Here is a 25,546-nt window from a genome sequence, read left to right as displayed (position 1 = left end):
ACTGGACATGGCAACCATGCATTCCTCTACAAGAACACACAACGACTTGCAACCACAGCCGCCTTGAATAAAGACGGCTCCTTCAATACGGGTAATGGTGTCACGGTGCAGTTGGAGCAAGGAGATGAGGTCTACGTCAACTTACATGCAGGTGCATTGCTGTTTGACAATGGTGATCATTTCAGTAACTTCAATGGAATTCTGTTGTTCACTCTGTGATAGAAATACATCATTTATAAATTGTCTCACAAATCCATGGCTGCAGCTTTCATGTGTGAAGATATTGTTCAACCACTTTCAACCTGGTGTTGCTGTTTTGGGTATGGTCATTACAGGCAAACATTTAAAAGTTTTGTAAAATAGCAAAAATAGCTGCTATAGTTTCACTATATTTCAGCACAAAACCGTTAGGATTAAGTATAAAATAGTGCTTTAAGGTTTAGATCCCACTCAGGATGCCATGGTTTGTCTCTCTGCCGTCTTGTATCACCTTTTCTTTCTGTCTGAGCTGTATTAATTTGTACTTTTTGGTGTATCCAATAAAGAAATGCAGAAATGCCTTTATTTAAAAAAGGTCTATTTCCAAAATGCTGCTCATCCATTTCAGGTATATTTTACATTGTGATATTCTGTGAAACATTGGGTTGTGCAAAACAATATGTTCACCTACTCTTTTACCCTTGTAAACTTGTGAAGTGACAATAAAGTTGAAGTTGTAACATGAAGCTCATTATTTTTTGACAAACCCTCAATGTACAATATGTCTATTAAATTATGGATCAGATTTCAAACTAAGGGTTAAACTAACACTAACACTCTTGTGAATTCCAGTATAAGGCTATATTATATAGTGTCTTATAATATAATTACTGGATCTGCAATTTTCAGTGGTACCAGTAGTATTTGCTGTTGAATTGTAGCATATCACATGACATGGTTACACATGACAGTCTTACTATAAAGTCAGTCTGCCATGTTTTGGACCTTCTGTAGTTTTTAACCAGGAAAAACAAACAAACATTGTACATTATTATACATTATACACGTTGCCCCTCTAGTGCAACCCCACGTTTAACCTGAGTTCACTGGGCCTGGATGGCCAGCTTGGTGGTCTGGGCACCTCGGCTGCTTGACAGCGTGAGATCCTTTGTTTAAACTCGTATAACATTGAATGACAGACAGCTAGAACACAATACTATGCAGAAGATATCAAAGGAAAACTGGACACAAGCGAGATGCTACCACCAGCCATCATAGTTCCATGCATAGTGGGATAAAAACAACCACACACTCCTCTCCAAGAACAACTACTTGTAACAGGAGAGTGTTTTCTGCTGGTGTTTCCGAGTGTATCAAAGGGTACGTTCGGAAATGTGCACTGGTTCTGGTTAGGGTTAGTTTTAGGCATAGTTTTACTGAGGTTAGGGTTAGGGTTGGGTTTAGGCACTCACTACACTGAGCACACACCAGGTGCGCATTTCTGAACGCACCCTTTCATACACTCAGACTGAAACACCAGCAGAAAACACTCTCCCTACTTGTAACAACAGCTGGCCATAATAGAGATGGTCAGTTCAAAATGGCATAGTAGTGGGTGTGGTTTATTGGTGCCACAAAAATAATTTGGCATTCATTTTTCGTAGACTTCATAGACTTTTACAAAAATATTCATATCAATTATTTCAACAGAATCAAGACATCCAGGATCCTGGTGAATCATGACCATAAAAGCTTTGATTCTGTGAAATAAATAAATACCCTTGGTTTTTACAAATGCCAAAAATAGCCAATCTGCATGCTCACAATGAGTTTTGAGCTGTATTTTTATGCAAAACCATTGTAGGATGAAGTATAAAATAACACTTGAATCGAATGATTAACTGGGTTACATTTTATTTTATTTACACATGCCATTCACGTGCCTCCCTCTTGACTACACTGAGGGATTACCAGTGAAATAACAATCATGGCAATAACAAGATGTCATTGTTTGCTTCACATTGTCACTAAACTATCCAATCCATCTTTGCCTTGAACACAAAGCTGAAAAAAATGACAAAATTGTGTTTGTCCATTTCATGTTTAATTGGGTCTTACATTTGGGTCTTGCACAACACATTATTTTATCCACTCTTTTACACCTGTGACAATTAAGTTGATGTGAACCTGTTGTTCATAATTTATTATTTTGATAAACAAGGATTTATGGCACAATATTTCTATACAATTACATGTCAATGTAGTTACTACTACGGTATAACACTTTTGTGAATCTTTCAACAAGACTTCTTTGCACAGAAGGGCAGCAAGTGTATTATATCATATTCCCATTAAAAACCTTTATTGATGTGTTTATGCCTGTGGTAGCCTACTAGCAAAAACAGCATGGTCACTGGCTGACTGTTGACCCCACAGTCCTGCTTCACAGGCCATTGCTAGTGAGACCATCATTGACTCTACTGTCCATATGATGACATGGAGGACATTGCAGCTTAAAGGCACTGTGTAAAGAAAGAAGGTAACTACTGTAAAAAACAAACAAAAAAATATACAGCTGCCAATTAACATGAGGGTAGGTGCAGGACCAATGAAAATCACAGGCAAAACAATAAAAAGTCTGCACACTGTAGTTTACACTACAGAGCTCCCAGTCAAAAGCTTTATTAACAACTCTTTAGTCCACATGATGTGGGAATGTCCTGGAGTGTTAAGCCCGTATCAGAGTGTACGGTGGAGAGCTATCCACCGCAAATTTGAGGTGGAAAGCCTTCCACCTCAAGTCAGAAAATAAGTGCAGGACATCATAGTCACTCACAGTAGAGTCCTGTACACCGTGACTGACTGGTCTAGATCGACCAATCAGTGAACGGGGTGTAGAGCCTGTCTGTCTGATAGTAAAAATCACACTTGTGTGAACTGAGCGGTGGAGGCTGCGTGTGTGTGTGTGTGTGTGTGTGTGTGTGTGTGTGTGTGTGTGCGTGCGTGCGTGTGTGTATTTGTGTGTGTGAATGTGAGTGTGAGTGTGCCTAGCTGGCCTGAACAACAGCGCCCCTCCCTTAACATGTGTGGTCAGAAAAGGTATAGCAGCCAGGCTACATACACCACAGGCTACATACAGACAGACAGACACACACACACGGATACACACACGGCCACGCTATGGAGACGGTGTGACCACCGCTCAAAAACAGAGAGATGTGTTGGGACTTGCGGTGTAAAGCTCTCCACCGCGAGGAATGATGTAACGTTGTAGTTTCATGACTCAAAAAGACTCGAAAAGACTACACCGCGGTGTAAAGCCTTCCACCGCCCAGGCGACTATGATGCCGGCTTTAACCTTCTGTGCTGCGGTCGCATCATTTCTATCTGATAAAACTGAGCTGGACGTACCTTGTTTACCACACATTCTATTACTTAACGATGACGCATCTCTACATTTAACAACCTGTAAGAAGAGAATATTTCTGGCTGGTCTAACGGCAGCAAAAAATAATAATATTTGTAATGAGATGGAAACCTCATAATCTCAGTATCAACCGCTGGAAAGTGTCCTTTTATGAGTTCCTGATATCAGAGAGGCATCCAGTGCTCGTGCGCAGGGCGAAAAAACGATTCAAACATTACTAACTGCAGCCCAGAAGGTAAAATCATTAGGATGTTTTGTTTTCCCCATGCCGTCTTTTTCATCTGTTTTAGGTTCTCTTTGTTTTCCTTTTTCATTTTATAATTTTGACCCAGAAGAAGTGTCTATATGGTTTCTCTCTCCATATAAAAGTCTGTGCAAATGTGGGGGTATGGGGAGAGAGATAAGAGACTTTTTAGTAGGAAAAGCCACTGGAACATATATTGTATGTCAAATGCAATGAAATGCAAAGAAATGTAATGTCTCCTACTCTGTTTTAAAGAAAAGTTGCATAGTTGGTCACAAAAAAACAACTCTTTAGTCAAAACATTAATCAATAAAGGTTTTGACTGGGAGCTCTGTACGCCACAGCGTGCAGACTCTTATTTTTGGTTCACCGCTGTCAAATAAAACTCCACTAGCAGATGTTGAAAATGTTCCAGTTGAATGAATATACTAAATTCTTATTGACTGAAAGGGTTGTTTGATGAATGAATTATAAATGAGCCTCAACTCATCCACGCTCCTTTCCTATACCAGTCAAAACAAGGTTTCCGTATAATGTAGCTTCTGTCAGGTTTCTGTGTTCATAAATGGAGATTAAAACTGTCCACGTTAACAGAAATATGCAGATCCATCTTTATGCAACACTGTACTGTCCCTTCAAAGGACGCGTGGGGTTACTGGTTGTATCAGGTCCCTTTAGAGGCCTGTCAAGAGGTCAGCTGGGGTCCTTGGGCTTGGAGAAGGAGCCCAGCTGTTTGGTGTTGGTGTCTCTGAGCTGCTCCAGCTGCCTCTGCCCTCGGCGGTACAGGTACTCGATGTGCATGACGTCTGTCTTCTTGATGCGAGAGTTCTCCCGGAACTCGTCCCTGATCCGCGGGACGAAGCCCGGCTTTTCCCGACCGGCGCGGAGGAACTGCCGGTACAAAGCCAGAACATTCTTCTGCAGCTTGCTGTGACGCGCCATGGCTATAATACACAACACTGATTTGTTTTATTTGTGAGACACAGCCAGTAGGCTAGGTGAGAGAAAGGGAGATAGTAGAAAAGCTCAGAGGGACACGGTGTAATAGGAGGGAGTCTCTGTGATGAATGAAGTTCCTCTAAGGTCCAAATGACGGTTTACTGGTTCCAGACTGAAGAACCAGAGGCACAGTTCTAGGCAGAGCTGTGATTTGCTTATCCAGAGACAGTTATGTATAGGACAGTCAGTATGACTCCTAAAAAAAAGAAAAGAAATGTCAGTAATTGTTAATCCAATAAAACAGATATAGGCGAGCTACTGTTCCTCCAGACTAGACTAGTGGATCATTGTTATACAAAAAGGTGATTTCAGATGGACTATGTCAGTGACTTTATACATGTTGAGAGCTAAATGCTAATCACACCAATGACAAAACAATATTGATAGAGGCTTATGAATTAATCTTAATGAATGAATGATTGAAACACATGTTTATCAATACATTTTCTCCCTTTCTCCATAACCATATTGCATTAGTGCACATGCATAAGTCGTTAACAGTAGCTATATTACATGATTATGAAACTAACTAGAAAATAAAATTGCAATGAATAGACAGAAATTTAAGCAGACCTGCTTGAGTGTCACGTTTATCAGCTGTGATGGTTGCTCTCTCCTCTGTCAAACGGTGCATTCTCCATCAAACCACACTGACACAAACATAGGCTTACCATCTGTTGTTGTTTTTGTGTTGTTTTAACGTTCTACGGCTGGTTTTATGAACGTTGTGTGTCAGTTACATATCATATCTCCATGATGACCTCGCCATGCATGTTATGACCGGTTATGACAGAGCAGGGTTGCGTCAAGTTAGACACAGCAAGCGGGACAACATTTCCTTCAAAATAAAAGATGTGTTTTGGATGCTTTTCGATAGACTGAGCTAAACAAGGGTTTTTGATGTGCAGGAGTTCTAATAAGGCTATTTGCGTTTAGAGACATCATTTCAGAAATACTCCTGGGAAGCAAAGAAAGTTTGTTTAGACTTTTTTTTTTTTTTTTTTTACTTTTAGATCAAATGTAAAATCTTTGTTTGTTTTAAAGGTTAAATTATCCTCATCAAACGTCTGGTGTGATTTTATATTATTATTATTATCATAAATTTTTGTTATTATTATATACACAGTAATTTTTAAGTTATTGTTTTGAAGTTTACACCGGGGAAATGTTGTTTCATTATGGCCAGCTTGACGCTGGTTGAAGTGTCAAGAACAACTTCCGGGTTATTCTGTCTATTTTAATTTCCTTGATCGTCCTCACTTTTAAACGAATCCACGTTTCATAAAGAATATTAGTTTATTTAAATATTACACATACTTGGTATATTTAACTGACAACAAAAATAAATGTAGCAATTTACGAGGAACAAGGGAACGCTCCCAAAGGCCGGCATAGGACATACTTTTAATTTGACACACAGGATGTGAAGTTGTTGATCATCATGTCAAAACAAACATGGTGGCCTCCTGTCAGTTTGGTTGACAAGTGGACGTATTTTATTAACGCCTAAAGGTTTGACATCTATTTATATACACTCTGCAAGTTTATAATATGTTCACCAAATGTTGTTTAGTGTCAGTGAAGCTTTGACAACATTAACCAGCTTTGACTAGCTGGTTAATATTATAAATGGAGAGGGAACAGATTAAGATTACAGCTCAACTCAACTAATAGCCTTATCGACCAGCTAAAGTCAAACAGTTTACAGGGTGAGGATCAGAGATATAAAGTTACTGTTACTAAATCCTGCTTTCATATTCACTCATTCATGATTTTCCCCCTTTTTTTATTTACCATGATTGATTATCATCACATCACACCATGACCTGACCTCTTGCATTCCATTCATCTCATTGTTGTTGTCAACAGAGTAGACTAGTATAGGCTATATTATTATGTAAAATGAACAGATTAGTAATGGAGCACAGAACAATAAGAAATGTCCCTTTACAATGTGGTTGTACTACCATCAAGCCTGGATGCTCTGAAGACCTGATGAAGATCTTTGAGGTCAAAATGTTGCATCATTAATTATTTGGGAGCTTCAAACCAGTGTGCTGAGGTTTAACCTCCAATTTAATTCTTGCCTTCATGTCCTGCACCTGGCCTAAACACAGGCTAGATGTGCACACAATCTGCTCTTGTACTGACCAGACTGTGGCTGTTGGCCTAAAATCCTAATGGTCTGGGATATATATACACTATGTAAAACAGCAGGATTGATTGATTGATTGATTGATTGATTGAAGAATTTATTAGAAGGTTGCATAGGAAAAAGTACAGTTTCATGACAGTACAAATCACTGGTACACTGTCAACTAAAAGGAGATCCTTGTAAGCTTTTCGGTAGGGCCGCGTTCCACATGTTAGTGGAGAACGAATTTGAGCCTTTTTTAAAGTCAAATCTGGGTTGAACGTGATTTGTGGAGCTGCCTCTGGTGTTGTAATTGTGGACAATCTTGACGTTTAGGAAGTATTTGTCAGGTACATGGGTATTGGGTATCTTATTGGTGTAGTGTATCTTGTACACCAGGCCCATTGCAGGATGATGTACTCTGTCAGCTACTGTGAGCCACCCCACGCATATTAAAACTAAAAAATCATAATTTCACATATTGTTTGTGTTCACAGCACTGTTTCCCAAATAGCAATTAGGAAATATTTCAATCATGAGAATTAATGTTGCTTTAATCCATGTAATGTGTGTAACTAATGTGTGTTACGTAAAGTAACCACCAACTCAATCAGCGTTGTTCACTACTATGTTATCCAGCGGCTCCAGGAGTGTGTGTCCATTCCGTTGCCCTGACCTCTCCTCCAGCCAGCAGCCATCATGCAGATGGAGGTGGAAGAGAAGGAGCTGGAGAAGCAGATGGGTCGGCTGTTGAGCGGTGAGGGGTTGGAGGTCACACTGTTAGATGTGATCCCTGAGCTGGCCAGACCAGCGGTTCTGAGGAAGACCGTGTCCTACATCGTCTGTGCCGTCATCTTCAACGATAAGGTCAGCACAACGTAAAATGTATGTGTGTGTTTGGGTTTTACGTTGCAGGCCTTTGAGGAGGGAATCTCAGGATGGATGGGCCGCTGGCACTGGGGACATCTAGGGACATCTGGGGACATCTGGGGACATCTGGGCACCTCGATTTAAAATCAGTAGCAATTTGTAGCAATTCTAGAAATGTTAGACCATAATCGAATATTTAAGCATGTTCTAATCATGTATACTTTACTTTACAAATCGCACTGGTGCGAAGTGAGTGATGCACTTTTCACATGGTATCAAACTCAACACACGTGCATATCTCCTTGTATGGGCCAATGGGCCATTCTGTTCTTGACGAGGGCTATCTCCATACATGGAGTTCTGTGCTCGTACGGACGCTCATACAGATCTACACACAAAGCCAGACGTAGGACCTTAAAAACATTTTCCAAATATATATTTTTTTAACATTTTCAGAAAAATAGCCAATTTAACACAGAGGTGCCCACCTATACTGTTACCATCTCATTGAATCACTGGGCTGTTTGCCTCCATAACATGAGTTAACAATGAACTGCACTAATGCAACAACACAAAGTATTCTATTGCACATTTCAGTCATATTTGGACACTGTCTGTGTTTCAAATGATTGACAGTAAAAGACAGAAATACAACTTTCACTTCCAAAATGGACTACAAAGAATGAGGCATAGAGATGATTTTTTTTTTTTTTTAGTTAAGCGATTGTATAATGCAGCATTTTATAAATGCCCTATGTGGAAATGATTTAAAATACATTTTGATTACAACCAGCAGATGGCATAGGTCTGCACTTTCCCTCTAAATTGGATGGTATTCAGGACACTAACAACAATATGTATTTTGGTGCGAATGGATCGTGCAAGGGGAAGAAATGCTTAAGTTGTGTAAGGACCTTTAGTCTTGTTACATAATGCATGTGCGTTCTTCCTACTGCAAGATACTGGCTCTATGAATTTGTAGTGATTACGGTTGTGTGTCCCGTCAGGAGGAGGTGTTGATGGTGCAGGAGGCGAAGCAGGAGTGCTTCAAACAGTGGTACCTCCCTGCTGGCAGGATGGAGGAAGGAGAGAGCATCGAGGAGGCTCTGAGGAGGGAGGTGAGAGGAGGTGCAATAACAAGGACACTGTACAGGACACATACAGTAGAGTAGACACACTGTACAGGACTCATACAGTAGAGTAGACACACTGTACAGGACTCATACAGTAGAGTAGACACCTCCCTGAGGAGGGAGGTGAGAGGAGGTGCAATAACAAGGACACTGTACAGGACGCATACAGTAGAGTAGACACTGTACAGGACTCATACAGTAGAGTAGACACTGTACAGGACGCATACAGTAGAGTAGACACTGTACAGGACGCATACAGTAGAGTAGACACTGTACAGGACTCATACAGTAGAGTAGACACACATGGGCATGAACCCATTTAGGCCTGAACGCAAAACTGTGTCACTTTGGATTTGAAACACTTTAACCATTATTTTATGCTTTAACTATTAAAAAATAGCAGATATACAAGCTCACAGCCGCACTGCAAGCTTGTATATCTGCTATTTTTGAAAAATCGTGAACATTTGTGCAAGTCTTTGAATATTTTTTACCCGGTTCCATAAATGTCTTCTAAATCCTTCTTGTTAATCAGTGGTTCTCAAGCCTTTTCATGTCAAGGACCCCCAAAATGACATGTATTTGGCAGATAATATAATAGCAGATCTACAAGCTCGCACCGTGGCACTCTATGCCGCTCTGTGAGCTTGTATATCTGCTATTTTTCAATAGTTAAAGCATTAAATAATTCTAGGCTTAAATTTAAACATGTGATGTGACCTCCTTTCCTTGATCCATGCTTTGGACATAATTATAGGAATCATGGTCCGTCAAATTATCTGTGATATTTTATAATCAATTTTTTTTTGATTATATGATTATGGACATTTTGTAAGAGATGTCATTACCGGTTTTGTGTTTCTAAAACTCTTTACACGATTATTCAATATCTCATGACTGTCAGGCAGAAACCTTGTCTTGGAATATTTTACTTTCGTTTTGTTGGCAGTTGGCAGCAAGCGTGCAGTGTCAATAAACACACATCTCCCTGAATCATTGGTCACATTCCCCTGAAATAATTCCTGTCAACCTGAGAGAGAGGTACTGTAAGTGGAAGCTAGCATTCAAGCTGTATGAACACATTTAAAGGTACTGTATGTGAACGCTAGCATTCAAGCTGTATGAACACATTTAAAGGTACTGTATGTGAACGCTAGCATTCAAGCTGTATGAACACATTTAAAGGTACTGTATGTGAAAGCTAGCATTCAAGCTGTATGAACACATTTAAAGGTACTGTATGTGAAAGCTAGCATTCAAGCTGTATGAACACATTTAAAGAACGTTTACCGTTTGTCAGGTGAAAGAGGAGGCGGGGTTTGACTGCCAACCAATCACCTTGCTGCTGATCCAGGAACAGGGACCTCAGTGGATCAGATTCATCTTCCTGGTCAAGGTCACAGGTCAGAGTAGAGGTCACACATATGTTCATGATTGTAGTTGTTTTGTCTGTTTTGTTACTAAATAATTCCATAGGCATTACATGTATGTTATAGTTTTTTTAACTTTAATGAGTAGGTGTGTCTAAACCTTTAATTAGTACTGTGTGTATTCTGGATGTATTGGCTATAATATATTTTAATTGTGTACTGTTGTATATAGGTACTCTGGGTATATGTATATTGAGATAACAGGTGTAATTTAGACTTGAATCTTTCATTTAAAAAAAAAAAACGTTATGAAATTCACTAGAATATGTTTGCTTTTGTGAAAGACTCAACTTCGTACAAAACGTGTTAACATAACTTTCTCCCACTCTGTCTGACTGTAGGTGGGAGTCTGAAAACTCCCCTAGAAGCTGATCAGGAGTCTCTACAGGCAGCCTGGTGGGACAGAACATCCCCCCTGTCTCTCAGAGGACGAGACATCCTTCCACTCATTGACGTCGGACTCAAGTATGAACAAAGAGTTTTATGACACTATGGTGCAGTGGAGTAGCCTGGCATAGCCAGCCTATATACTAATGCAGCTAACTAACTGCAGTATACATCCCCACCTTGTTTTAACATGGGTGGATTGTTTAGCTGTGCTAGGCTAGCAGTGGAGAGACAGACAGCACACAGAGAGCCAGAGACAGGACAGAGAGGTGGAGAGACAAACGTTCACATTTTGGTGAAGGCCTAAATAGCTTAATGTGAACCATTCGAGTCTTTGACAGGGGGTCCTCAGACCTAAAGGCCCATTCCCACTGGGCCAGATAACAGATATCTGGAGATATTTCTCCAGATATTTTTCCATGCAAAGTGGATGGTAGATGCAGATAAAAAAAATATTTGCCACAGATAAAAGTATCTGTGGCAAATATCTGTGGTAGACTTTTTTTTTATCTGTATCTACCATCCACTTTGCATGGAAAAATATCTGGAGAAATATCTCCAGATATCTGTTATCTGGCCCAGTGGGAATGGGCCTTAAGTAACTTAGTTTTCCTCAAAAAAGATTTTATGTCTGAAAATACACAGTACCATGAATCTAATGCAAAGATAATGTGTAAACAAACAAACTTTACACAACAGTGCTGTTAAACAGATCTATGTAGCCACCAAAGCAGCAGCATCACATGGAGGCAACCCATAAAGACCTGTGGAATACTTCATCTAGTTAGAGACAGACATTGATGAGACAGTCAGCTAAATATGGTGAGCTAGTTTTGAAAACGTCTCACGCAGTTGAATGGAAGAAAACTAACAACAGTTTGATATGCAACTCAATTTATCTAGTGGAAGTCCTTGGCTACTCAATTAATCAGTTAATCATTACACCCTAATTATTTGCAAGGATACATACAGTGTGCCAATAGTTCTGCTAAGCTACCCTGGGATAAATGAAAATCACAATTATATCACTTTAGTCACTTTAGTCTGAAATGGACCATCACTGAACAAGACATTCTGGCATATCTCTCTCCATTTTTGACACGTCAACTGTCCTCCACACCTTTATCTCTTCATCTGGATGTGGTTTCACAGTTTGTTCACTCATTCTGAGAGGAAGCGGTTAGGATCATATCTTCGTTCTAGTGCATATGAAATGGAAAATCCAACGCAACGCACAGTAAACCATACTTGACAAACATGCCTATCAGGCCTATATAGAGTGAAAATACAAGTCTTTTATAATCATGTGTGTGTGTTTATAGGTACCGCCAGTCGGCCTGGCATCCCACCACCTTGCCCATAGACATGCCCTGTCAACACGTTGCCCAGAGAATCATCATGACCTTCACCAACTCACAGCAGGAACTGTGGGTACTGCTGGTCACAGGTACAACGCCTCTTCTCAACCACAGAACCTATTATAGATGTTATTTTGTATTTGTACAGTATGTGTATAATGTCCTGGTGTGCACTCTGGAATGTCCAAGAGTATAATGTACATAACATAGATGTAGATGTACATGTTTGTACATGTACAGGTAAATCTGAGACTTGATCACAAGGTATTTTATTTTAGCGCACTGCAGTGGTTGGATGTGGTCTCCCTACTCTTCACTTGAGAAGTCTTGCTCTCAAGTTAATAATGTCAAAGTTATTTGAAGCAGACAGTGCACTTGATTGCATAATACTAGATGTGCTGCCATCTTCAATGTAGTTCAGACATTATTGTAAATTCCTTTCTCCGCTGGGATAAACATAAAATGTATTGGTTGTAAGTTTAGGGATCCTTATCAGAGGCCTGGACTATAAAGTAAGTTCAACATAGCCAAGATATATATTATTCATATTGCAGTCTTAACAACTGCAATCACGCTAAGTGGTCACATGACGATACTTCATCATCTGAGTCACATGTTTTTTCTTTTTTTTCTTCCTACTGGCATTAGAGCGGCATATTACACGAACCAAACTATATTTGCAAACAAACATATTATAGTAGACATAGTGTATGATCAATTCACATGAACCAGACTAAACGCAACAGTTAGAGCTGCCAGATGCGGGAAGGACAGCTGCCCAAAATAAAATCACATAATCACATCGCTAACTCCCTCCCTCCATGGCCGGATTAACAACTGGTAACTGGTAACAACTTTAGTAACTTAACTATACATTGGTTTGGTAGCCTATACATTTGTTGTTCATGTGTGTGAAAGAATGTACATTTTAGACTGACTCAGATGATATCCAATAGCATTCAATTACTTTGGAAAGCCAAAGGACCTGGTCTCTGAACACACTTGCCCACCTACACTATCCGCCAACCAAGCTCCACAGGCTCTACAAGTAGGAGATGTCTGCGCGCTTCAGCCAGAAGTTATTGGTAGAAGGACTTGTCGGTGCTCAACAAGGACAAACTATATAAAAAAGACATTACCTGGCACAAAAATGACTACCCAAATAAAAGATGGAGCACTCAACTGTCTGCACGTTCATTTATTGTAGAGCGACAGGGTGACTGACGTTTCGACGTTTAGTCTTCCTCAGAGTCAACCAGAACAGTGAAAGGGGAGGGTATATATAGGCCCTCCCCTTAGTGATGTCAGTGACAGCCATTTCTTCATAAAAAATATACAGAAAATGAGATATCAAACATACTACCACCATAAATAGACAGTTATACATACATAGTAACTAGGGATGCCCCGATCAGGTTTTTTTTGCTCCCGATCCGATACCGATCAAATATCATTGCTTCCGATTCGATCCCGATCTTTCCCGATCCGATCTTTTGGCAAGGCATTAAGAAAAAAAATTCTATTCATTCTATCACTTAGTGCAGCACTGAATCAACAAATTAAAAACAAAGCTTATGAGTAGTGTATAGTGATATAGGCCTACTAGTGCAGTGTTTCTCAAGCATTGTGCAGCGGACCTTTGGTGTGGCCTTTGAAATTTGGCAGTGAAGTCACGATTTAAGGACTTTTAAAACCTGTTTAATACCTCAAAAAATTAAATAAAATAGACCATTACAGCATCAAAAATAATCAACCAACTATATAAAAACTGGTAAAACACTGGCCAGTTTTAAAGTTGAAACAAAATAAGTTAAGAACCAATTAACCAGTCTGCTTGAAAAGTATGCATCTGTAGCAGCTAGTTGACACTGCAGAGAGACATAATTGCCTTCCTTTGATCCATTGACAAGGGGCCAATTATTACTTACTAGAAGCTGGGCCGCCCTTCGGGCGGCCCAGCGTCTAGTCGGCGACCTGGCCAACTCGGAACAATGTAAATAGGGAATGAATGCCCCGCCCTTTAATGCAAACCCCATTATACCTGTTTTCATAGGACCCGTTTTGACCATTTGTCTGCCTGTGTCCATTTTTGCCCATATATGGAGATATCTGTATCTGTCTGTCGGTGTCCATTTTATGTCCATATATGGAGATCACTGCAGTTATAGTTCTGGGTCCATTTTATGCCCATATATGCCCATATATGGAGATATCTGTCTATCTGCATCCATTTTATGCCCATATATGGAGATCTCTGTATCTGTCTGTCTGTGTCCCTTTTATGCCCGTATATGGAGATCTTTGTGATTCTGCATCCATTGTATGCCCATATATGCCATATATGGAGATATCTGTTTATCTGCGTCCATTTTATGCCCATATATGAGATTTCTGTCGCTTTTTCAAACAATCGTGGGTCGGGTCGGGTTGAGGCCGAGCACTGCACTACCTGCTGCGGTGGGGAACGCACGTGCCGAATTTGAAATAGGGAATGAATGCCCCACCCTTTAATGCAAACCCCATGAATGCCCCACCCTTTAATGCAAACCCCAATATACCTGTTGTCATAGGACCCGTTTTGACCATCTGTTTGTCTTTGTCCACTTATGCCCATATATGAAGATCTCTGCACACACAGTACCGGTTGCGGAAAACTCTGATGTCAGACTTTATGCCCATATCTGGAGAACGCGCGTGCCGGTGGGAAGAAGGGTTCTCGAGATACGCGGATTACATACATACATACACATTCACAGAGATTTTGTGTTGACTCATGTGGCGTACGTGATGTCAGAGCCTTTTATGAAGTGATGTCACAATGACTCAGCGCTTGCGCCGATTTCCTCCGGAACAGCCTGATGTTAACAATCAGCTCCGCATAAGGAGATTCCGAACGTTTCGCGCCGGTTTCGGAAAACCGCGAGTCGGGTCGGGTCGAGGCCTGGCACTGCACTCCGCGCGGCGGCGGGGAACGCGCGTGCCGAATCTGAAGCCGGTGGGACGAACGGTTCTCGAGATACGCGGATTACAAACAAACAGACAGAGATTTGTCGCATTTATAGATAGATTGGCATCAGCTGCCAGCTGGACACAGAGTCTGACACAATCACCTCCCCTCTGCAGGGCTGTGTCTGTCTCATTTCTCGATTGAAAATGATTAAGGATTACTGTGATTATGGTAAGCTTACATTTCATATCGCATTCACCTTACCTGTAACTTTCAGTACTCCCAGAAAATATTTTTTTGAAAAAAAAAAAAAAAAAAAAAATCGATATTTTTTTCCCGATCTCCGATCTTAAAAAAATGACCATATCGGCGGCCGATCCGATCACGTGATCGGGCATCACTAATATTAGGGGTGCAACGGTTCACAAAATTCACAGTTCGGTTCAATATTTTGGTGTCACGGTTCGATAATTTTTCGATACAAAAAATGAACAGAAATGTCCTTGATTTATAAATATATGTTTATAACTAAGTGGGCTCTGCAGACCCCTAGGGGTCCTTGAGGGGGTTCCAGGGGAATGTGGATGTGGAGTTGTATTGTATTGTTCGGTACAGGGTAATTCGGTTCGGTACACCCTCGTATTGAACGGTTCAATACCGGTACAAGTATTGTTGCACCCTAATATATATATATATATATATATATATATATAGCCGAGCTGAGTGTGCCGAGCAGAGTGTGCCAAGCCAAGTGTGATCTACCATATAAGCTCACAACAGTCGACGAGACACGACGAGACATGAGCTTGTATGACGGCTGTTCTCAGCTGTTCTCTACAATCTTACCAGATGCTTCCCAAACATAATTCTACAGTAAATTCCCGCAGAGACAGGTGGATATGGTGTGTTTTTTCTTTATGCTGTTGTTATTCCCTGAAGAAGACCTTTCCAGGTCTGAACGTTGGTTTCTATATAAATAAATCCTGCACTGTGGCTACGAGTGTGCAGCCTTCTTCTTTTACATTAATAATCATAATAATACAAATTCTAAAAACGAACATGAAAAAACAATTGTGATACAATCGTGGATTCTGACTCATAACATGGTGTAGTGGCCCTCGTCACATCTAGTATGTTACAGTTGCCTAGAGGGTCAACTGGCGGAAAAGACGACACTTAAGCCATATCATAATAATACAATATCCAAAATTGATTATCACATATCACAATATCCATATAATATTGATATATTGCCCAGCCATAGTTTAGGCCAGGGATACTTAAATAGCTGAACCAGTGGTCCACATTACCAAAATGGCAAGGGGCCAGTTGATGAAATGACAACATTAATGATACTTGATAACTTCTGTCTTTCATTGGTGCCTTAATATATTGTCGATCTTACTGTAACAACTGACACTGTTTTCTGGCAAATTAAACATAATGGTATTGAATTTGCATGATGATATGAACTCATAAAAAGCACTGCTCACTTCGCTTCTTCTTCTTCTTTTTTTCTTTTCGATCGATTGATTGATTGGTGGGCCAGTCAAAATTGTGCCATGGCAATAATGCCTCCCCCTGGCCAGCCGGGGCGCCTGATGGAGGGGAAAGGAACTGGTTGGAATAACGTGTTCCTTCCACGCGCTACGTCCAAACCAGGGAAATCTCCACTGTCAGGTGAAAAGAAGCAACTTGGACTCCTCATGCATAGAAGGAAGCATGAGGTTGTCTCCCCAGGCGCGGCAGAGGGAGAGCAGAGCCCAGGTTTACCTAGGCAATTAGGGTGAAAAAATAGGTTACAAAATTGTGGGATAAAAATTATAAAGAAAAAAAAAAAAAGTGCCATGGGCCGGAAGTGGCCTGCAGGCCTGAGTGTGAGTATAACTGGTTTAGTACTGGTTTAGGCACTTCCTTCGGCTTATCAGTAGAACTATTGGGTCTCTGTTATTGACATGAAAGACAAAACCCTTTTGACAATGCGATAAAGAAATCTTTACAAATAAGTGAAAAGTAAAAAATAAATGATGTAACCAATTCAACTTTTCTAATGATTAACAACATTATTAACATTAACATTATTATTATTTATTTTTTCACATTAATTAAACACCTTAATCATACAATTCTCACTCAGGTCTCTAAATACATGCCAGAATAAGGTCAACACCCTTGCATTTACTGGTAGAAAGTTTGTTCTCTAAACATGTTGAGTTTGTTGACACGCCTTGGATGTGTGAAAGGCGTGGTGCGCTGTGGTTTTAACACCTCCGTAGAAGAGCTAAGCGATGGGACCAAAGTTTCCCCATGTACCATGACATTGTGGTCGGCTTAGTTTCTGGAAGCTGCTTGCATCACTTAGAAAAGCTGTGGTTTTAACACCTCCGTTTACTTAGAAGAGACTAAGCCAGGGGTCAGCAACCCAAAATGTTAAAAGAGCCATATTGGACCAAAAAAAAAACAAAACAAATTTGTCTGGAGCCGCAAAAAATTATAAAAGCCTTATATATCGTCGTTGTCGGGTGGAAACCTTGCATGTCCAAAACTTCGTTTTGTATTTATCATTTAAAAAATTAACTAAACTAGTGAAAACAGCCGATCTACTTGTAGATCGGCTGTTTTCACTACTTTTGTGCGTCAGTCTTGTATGATGAAGCAGGGCTTTACTTTGCGAAAACAAAAAAAAAACATACAAATTTGAAACTTGGAGATAAAGGTTTCTGCCCGACAGTGACGAGAAAAAAATCATTAAAACAAAAAATATTTTTTTTCCCCCCATCTTTTTCCATTTTCATACATTTTTGAATAAGCTCCGGGGAGCCACTAGGGTGGCGCTAAAGAGCCGCATGCGGCTCTAGAGCCACGGGTTGCTGACCCCCGGACTAAGCGATGGGACCAAAGTTTCCATATGTACCATGACATTGAGGTCGGCTTAGTTTCCAGAAGCTGCTCGCATCACTTGGAAAAGCTGAGAAAAACAGGGTCGAATGCGTACACGGCAACCAACTGTTGAACATTCTTTTCTCCTCCCTTGATGATTTATTCATATATTGTAAATATGTTATGTGTAATAAAGAACTGTTTTCATTACTTTGTATACATCTCTATACATATAATTAATATAACTAAGATTGTGCCAAAATATTACTATAAAAAACAAGTCACCATGCAGGTGCCAATATTTATGAATTCCTTCCCAGCTATTCTGTTTAAGGGTTAGGTTTAGGGGTTAATCCCCTGCAGATTTCATTCATGAAAATGAAAACTGTTACTATCTTTGAAATAGTCTGCCCATTTGATTTGTTTATGGACATTTGTTTTACATCCAAGCTTATGATATATCATCCTTTGATGGAACATATAGTAGTATGGCCTTGGGATATAAATATAACTGTCAACTATATGCCTGGGCCACATTCACAAACTTGTGCTCTGTGGCCTGCACAAGAGGATTGCAAAAGACAAATGCAAAACAAGTTGTCTGGTTCTGTCTCAGCTATCTGTCTATCTGGAGAAGACGATGTTTCATTTATCCTTGAGTATCTAAAGGAAAAATAATCATCTGTCAAATTTCTGTATTGTTTGTCATCATTGTGTTATCTTTCCTCTGTGTGTTAATAAGCATGTGCAGCAGTTGTATCAGGTATAATGTAATCTTCTTCTGATCAGTGTTTGGATCTATCTGTATTGCCTTTTCTGTGCAGATCCTCACATATGTAAATCTGTCCTCATGAATAAAGTGTCAGTTCTTTGTTCACATTCTGGAGACACATTTGATACGTTGATTTAGATACAGACTTTTAAAGGGTCACTGCTTGTTGTGGAGTGTTCACATTCTGGAGACACATTTGATACGCTGATTTAGATACAGACTTTTAAAGGGTCACTGCTTGTTGTGGAGCACAGAATCGACATTTAATCAATCAATCAATCAATCAATCAATCACAGTCTGTCTGCCTGCTTATCATTATGCAAGAATCGACACACTAGCTCTGCAGCACACATGGTGAGGAGAATGATAGTTTATCAACCAAAATATTGATATACCCTTTTTTTCAGTTAAAAAGTCAACTTCAACGAAATGTACTTTATATATCTCTTATAACTCTATTTCTTGCTATTTCTTCACTTTCATTTCTCTGAAGTTCAATTTCTTTACTTTCATTTCTCTGAAGTCAAACAAACTATAGGCCTAATATAAAAACAGGTCATTGGCCACATTGTCAAATAATATATAAGAAGGAGAAACTACAACACCTCACGCTGCGAGGCGTTGTGAGCTTGTAGATTGGCTATACAATGTTTATCTGTGGAACCGAGTAAAACTAATATAAATATAATGCCCTACTAAAAATGTAAATTGTGCAGGGCCCATACGTCTATTGGCCCTATCTTACCCCTTATGCCTAAACTTTTTTGGGTTTTTCGTACTATTTTGAAATAAACATTTTAAAATAGTGAAAATAGACAGATTGTCTCCGCCAGGCTGAAACGCGTAGATCGACTATGTTTTGCACCCTGTCTGTCCGTGTGTCCGTCAACAAAACTGTACACACATACTCCTTGAACCTTTATCCCGAATTATTCAGATGGGCCTGTTATAGCACCACCAGGAGGCTGATTGTGTCCACATATCACGCAAATTGGTACACAGTATCTCGATAAACAGCTATTTCAGATGTTCCTCAATATCAGCTTTGTCCCCCAGGCTTGGAAAACGGCAACTATTGTCCCAGTGCCCAAAACTGCTCAGGTCAAATTGCCAAATGATTTTAGACCAATTGCCCTCACTCCTCTATTAAGCAAATGCATGGAGTGTGTAGTGAGTAAGGAACTCTCACGTCCATGGACCCCATGCAGTTTGCTTATAGACCTAGAGGTGTAGAGGATACCACTCTTACTCTGTTGGATAAAATACAAAGCCACCTAAACAAGCCTAAAACATACAGTATGTCAGTGTACTCTTTATGGACTTCTCCTCTGCTTTTAACACTGTCCAACCCCATCTTCTCCTAAGACACCTGTGTGACCTGAACGTCAGTAGTAACCTCATTTTGTGGATCAAAACACTTACTGTTTCCATTTCCTCTTGCAAAGGTGCATGTACTTAACCAAAGTTTTCGAGCTGTTATACCAGCAGGCAGGAGGCTTAAAGTAGGCTACCTCTAGCAAAAAAGAGGGGTTACAACAAGACAAGAAAATGTTTAAATAGTTCCAACCCCTACAGCCCTTGATCACTGCTGTTATGGGATGCATTTTATATAGTTTTTAATGCATTTGTTGTATACTGACTAACTGCCTGTGTGCCAAAGACACATTTTCAAAATGTTATTGACGATAAAGTGCTCTTATCTTTTTCTCATGCTGAAATAACAGTAGACAGTGTGCAATCAGGATGTGTGAGCTACTGTATAAGACTAACATCTCTAAACTTGAGTCATATTATCTTCTGTCGACCTTGAGAATGTCATCCTTTTTTTTAAAAACCCCTTTCTGCAGTCTTGAAATGTGACAAGGGCTGTGCCTCAGACCCCTAGGGTAGATATACCCTCACAAAAAACATGCAGTAGCCTGGTCTCTACTGCATACCCCCATGGGCAGCTGGGGCGCCTGATGAATTAACTGGACAACGGCGCGCACGCGGATCGTGCATGATCAGTGCACCATCATACGATGGACATAAACGCGCCCACGTTAAAAGTAAAAAAAAATCGCTAAGTTCACTAATTTAGCTGGGGACCACTTGGAACCCCCTCAAGGACCCCTGATCTAAATGTGTGTGTGTGTGTGTGTGTGTGTGTGTGTGTGTGTGTGTGTGTGTGTGTGTGTGTGTGTGCGTGTGCGTGTGCGTGTGCGTGTGTGCGTGTGCGTGCGTGCGCGCGCGCAGTATTATTTCTACACTATGTTCCAGCACAAAGATCAGAGGTCAACTACAGATACAGTATAAGGTCATATAAAACATCCTCAACTCAGAGGTTCTTTCAAGGACCCCCAGTTTGTCAGGCATGATTAGGCCATGTGGACCCTCCATATAACTCTGAGGCTGGATTTAGACTGCAGTCTAGCCTAAATCTGATTTATTTCTCAAATCCAATCTTTTGGCCTGACTGTTCACAGAACTTCGCACAGCATTTGCAAGTGACCAGATTGGATCTGTGTGTTCAGACTGATTTTAACAACATCAACTCAAAGCCGCCCTGCGTCGACATATCTGCTTTGGTTACCGTGGTAACGACGTAGGCGTCATGACTTTTCTCTCTGTGTTTTTACATTTTTTAAATGTCCTCTGACATTGCATATATTTGTGAACCCATGTTCTTCATGCCGTGAGATATGTCTTCATATATTGCCTTAATTGTTCCTGTACATTTCTCCCCCACAAAGTGCCAGGAGACGTTGAATGTATCCCTCTGTCCACTGAAAGCTGCTCGCTATTTCTTCTGTAGTGTAAAGTAAACTATAGGCTGAACTATTGTTTTATTTTCATTACACCCTCAAAATGCAATTCTCGGACATCAGTGGCGCTCAGGTCAAGCTGCAAGTGATGTTTTGGACAGTTTGACTGACTTGGTTGGCTTTTCAATGCTAGTTTAAGGACTGTGGGGTCGCAAATTCTCACAGTCCTGGTTTTTACCTCAGAGTGACCTTCTCCTAGGTGGGTTGCCTACCATGGCTAAGAGCCCCACCCGCCCTGACTGATAGCTCAGATTGCCGGATCTGAATGGTCCACATGCTGATGTTTTAACTCACTGAATGGTTCTAATTCAATACAAGTGGTTCTAATTCAATACAAGTTCTAAAGTGTCGAAGTTCTCACCTGAGTTGCTCTGTGTTGATTTCCACCAGCTGTGTGTCCCATGTTTCCTGTCTGACCCATGAGTGAGCTTGTCTTTTCACCTGCCCCACTTATATGCAGTTTGACATGCAAATTAGTTGGAAGATGTGAGAAGAGCCAGCCACTCACAGAGGCAGATGTGAAACAAAGGAGTTTCAGCTGAAACCCCCCACAGAAACCTAGCTCAGAAACCTAGTTCTAATTCAATACAATTCTATAATTCAATACAAGTTCTAAATGTCAAAGTTCTCACCTGAGTTGCTCTGTGTTGATTTCCACCAGCTGTGTGTCCCATGTTTCCTGTCTGACCCATGAGAACAGATGTATGGAGAACCGAGATGACTGGAAACAACGATGGAGGGCTCGGCTCGTCTGAGGACGACCTAGATAGATAGACTGACTTGGCTCGTTAGATCAGGTTACTGCGTTCAGACTGAGACACATCTTTAGAACTCAGATCTTATTCAGATCTGAAACCACCTCTGATCTGATTCCATCTGACCTGTCTGCATTTAGACTATTTTAAACAAATCGGATTCCACTCTTGATGTGGCACAGATCTGATTCAGGCTGGATTTGGCTGGCAGCGTAAATCTGGAGTGAACAAATGGAACCAAAATTACCCACTAAGCAATTTGGGGGTTATAACACGTTCAAATGACGTCTTCGCCCTAACCGGACGTATAGCTAGATCCGGTCTGTGACGAGTTTAAATTTTAAAGTTTTTTCACCGGCTATACATCACCGTCATTTAAACGCCTTTAGCGGCCCCTAGCGGCCGCCGAAAGTAGTGAAAATGTAGTGAAAATGATGGCAGCCAGCAGGCTTTAAAATCACTATTCCTTGGTTCTGAGAGCCGTATGCTACCTGAACCACCGCAGCTGATCGTATTTGTAATGGATTCTTGCACTGTTATTATTTGACACAGGGAGTCGACGGGATTCGAACTCGGGACCTTCTGACAATGAGACCTGCGCGCTACCGCTGGACCACGGCAACACGTTGTAATTTACATGTGTCCAGCAGCTATTAGTAGTTGATCGCCTCCCGCTGTTCGTTTTACGTCGGTGCATTTTGTTTGACAACACAAACTAACTTTATATTGATGGATAGCTATAAAACGATTTTATTTAATCATTATCGTATGCTGGGGGTGGGGATGTGGCTGCAGTCTTGTGTGTTTGTCTGTTGGTGTCAGAATTAATTATGTAACTCAGAGAAGTAATAGGCTAGTATGCTGTCATGAGCAGTACCACGGCATTATGCCATTATTTATTACACTTTTAGAATTTTTCAAAGGTATTGCCAGCACGTCTTTTAGACGCCTAAAAGATGCGCAATGCTCAGTGGATGCAATTAAACTACAACTATTAAGGTAGAACCGGGATGAGATACTGTTAGCATCTGATAATGAACAACTTGATAAAAATGTATTTAAAAAAAAAGATGGTCTAACACACGTTTGTCCTAAACCGGTGATCTATCGTTACATGGAAGCGTTCAGATGACGGCTACAACTCAACTAGACTATATAGTGAAATTGGCTCTTAAAATTACTTTAGTCCAATATTTGAAAACCAGGTGTGGATATTAAAGCTGTTTTTTAAATCAACAAGTGTGGAATAATGGATTAAATGTAATCAGCTACAATCGGTCTATAGACAGACTGACGATAGACGGTTCAAATGAGGGCTAAGCATAACCATTGGGCTAAATGACGGGTAGTGTTTACTGGGTAGGGATGCCCCGATCACATTTTTTTTTTGCTCCCGAACCGATCCCGATCAAATATTGTTGCTCCTGATTCGATCCCGTTCCTTCCCGATCCGATCTTTCGGCAATGCATTAAGGAAAAAGAAAAGAAAAATGCTTTTATGTTGTCCCTTAAGGTTTTTTTATTTTTATTTAAATAACAGTATCCATTCTATCCAAGCTTCTTTTTTCACTCAGTGCAGCATTGTATCAAAACAAATTAAAAAATAAAGCTCATCAGCTTATATATTTTTTTAATATATAAAGACAAGGTGTTTCCCGATCTTTTTCTTCCGATTCCGATCTTTTGAAATCGGCCCCGAACTCCCCCGATCCCGATCTCCCGATCCCGATCTGGGCATCCCTAATAGTAACTATACAGTCAGTGTTAACCCCAATTAGGGCAGGTATTAAGGGCTGTGGGATTTTAGAGATATCCACACAATGTTTTATTTTTATTTATTTAATAGTTGTTTCTTCGTTTTTATTCATTATTTAATTTACCTGAAACACTGAAGAATTCAATATGAGTAATGACACATATTGAAAAACTGGTTCTGGATATTACATCCACAGGCTCTACTTTGAATTGGTGATGCCATTTTCCAAGGAAGTTGGACCGATTACATCAGTCAGGCTCTAGAGTTGTTCACTTCTTGTACTCATCATACATGCTTGCAAAACTGTTCATGTGTTTGTTTTGAAGCTCCGTCGGCCCACCTGCCTGCAGCCGCCGCCGTGAAGACCCACACAGTGACCTGGGCTGCTAGCATGGTGCTGCAGGAAGCCACGCCCAGCCGTTACCACGACTATGACCTCTGCACTCTGGGCGTGCTCGGCGTACAGCATAGCGGAAGGCAGCCGGGCAAAATGGACGGCGTGTGTCTCAACGCGCTGGTCGCTTTGGTAGAAGACCGCCCCCAGCGCGACGAGGACGGAGAGCGTCTGGAGCCGGTGGAAAGTGCCCCTCCGCCCCTGGAAAACCCCCGGTACCGCTGGTACAGAGTACACAACCACGAACTGAGACAGGATATTCTGGAACGAATCAAGAACAAGTCCATTTTGCCTCTCAACAGTCTGTATTGACTACACGTAGAATATTTGAATTCCTATCACACTGTTAGCATTTTGAAAAATAGTGATTTAACTGTTGAGTTTGTGAAAATGAACCTTTTTGTGAAAGGAACAGATTGCGTTATTTAACTGTTTTAGGTCTCAGTCACGCATACACTACACAGCCAATGCATCTGCAATTCACGCCAAGGCGTCATGTTGTCTTGCGGCGCCCTGGGCAGTGCTGGTAGTAGTGCCTGTTTTGTGGTTTGTATTTTGTAGTTTGTTTCGCTTATGTTGGAGTGTTGGCACTGACAGAAAGTCTGATCAATGCATTGGTTGGCGCCTGGGCAAGGTTCACCAATGTTAAAGGAGTAGTTCACCCCCAAAATGATGACTAAAACAATAAATTTACCCCCATTCGTTCCGGATCCGGAATCAATGGGGGTAAATTTACTCGAATCAAATTTTTGTCTTAGGAATGTGACAAAAACCAAAACATATTATTGAACTCTACTCTCCATGGCATGAGTAATCAATAGAAAAAAAGTCATTTTGGGGGTGAACTACTCCTTTAAACCCGACACTTGGGACTTCACACACCTCGGAGCTGTCGACGCGCCGCCACGCCCCTTTCCTCCTATGTAATGGAAGTGAACAGGGAAGCTGCTGCGTCTGAAGCTCATAGTGGCCGCATTCAACATTGGTGAACCTTGGCCTAGCATCAGCCATATCTATTGTGGTTTTCTTTCAGGTTGCCAGCTCTCCAAACGAACAACACTACTGAAAACTGGCACTCAAGCTGGCAATGCCTACAACGGGGAGCGCTCTCCATTTCGACATGCTGCCATTCCGACATTGACTTCTAATTGTCATAGTGGTGGTACTTCCATTCCATAGGGGTTGGGGTTAGGTATAGGGTTAGAGTGAATGATGCACCCGCCTACAACAACCTGCATCATGGGAAATGTTGTTGAAATTGACACATCCGTTGCAT

General features: G+C 40.8%; 2 protein-coding genes across 2 annotated transcripts; one reads left to right on the top strand and one right to left on the bottom strand.

Moving 5' to 3' along the window:
• Positions 1–4,116: 4,116 nt before the first annotated feature.
• On the bottom strand, positions 4,117–4,592 carry sdhaf1 (succinate dehydrogenase complex assembly factor 1; the record flags this gene model as incomplete). Its single annotated transcript, XM_080738338.1, has 1 exon — positions 4,117–4,592. The coding sequence occupies one exon, from the start codon at positions 4,590–4,592 to the stop codon at positions 4,344–4,346; it is 249 nt and encodes an 82-aa protein (XP_080594464.1). The 3' UTR covers positions 4,117–4,343.
• Positions 4,593–6,109: 1,517 nt separating this feature from the next.
• nudt18 (nudix (nucleoside diphosphate linked moiety X)-type motif 18) lies at positions 6,110–24,582 on the top strand (the record flags this gene model as incomplete). Its single annotated transcript, XM_080738829.1, has 7 exons — positions 6,110–6,161; positions 7,423–7,650; positions 8,661–8,771; positions 10,087–10,189; positions 10,558–10,681; positions 11,926–12,050; positions 24,203–24,582. The coding sequence occupies exons 2-7, from the start codon at positions 7,483–7,485 to the stop codon at positions 24,580–24,582; spliced, it is 1,011 nt and encodes a 336-aa protein (XP_080594955.1). The 5' UTR covers positions 6,110–6,161; positions 7,423–7,482.
• Positions 24,583–25,546: the final 964 nt, after the last annotated feature.

Source organism: Nannobrachium achirus, assembly GCF_963921795.1.
Source record: "Nannobrachium achirus genome assembly, chromosome: 12".
In the NCBI taxonomy this organism is placed as follows: Eukaryota; Metazoa; Chordata; class Actinopteri; order Myctophiformes; family Myctophidae; genus Nannobrachium; species Nannobrachium achirus.
Note: the sequence above shows the minus strand (reverse complement) of the source record. Positions and strands in the feature narration are given on the sequence as shown.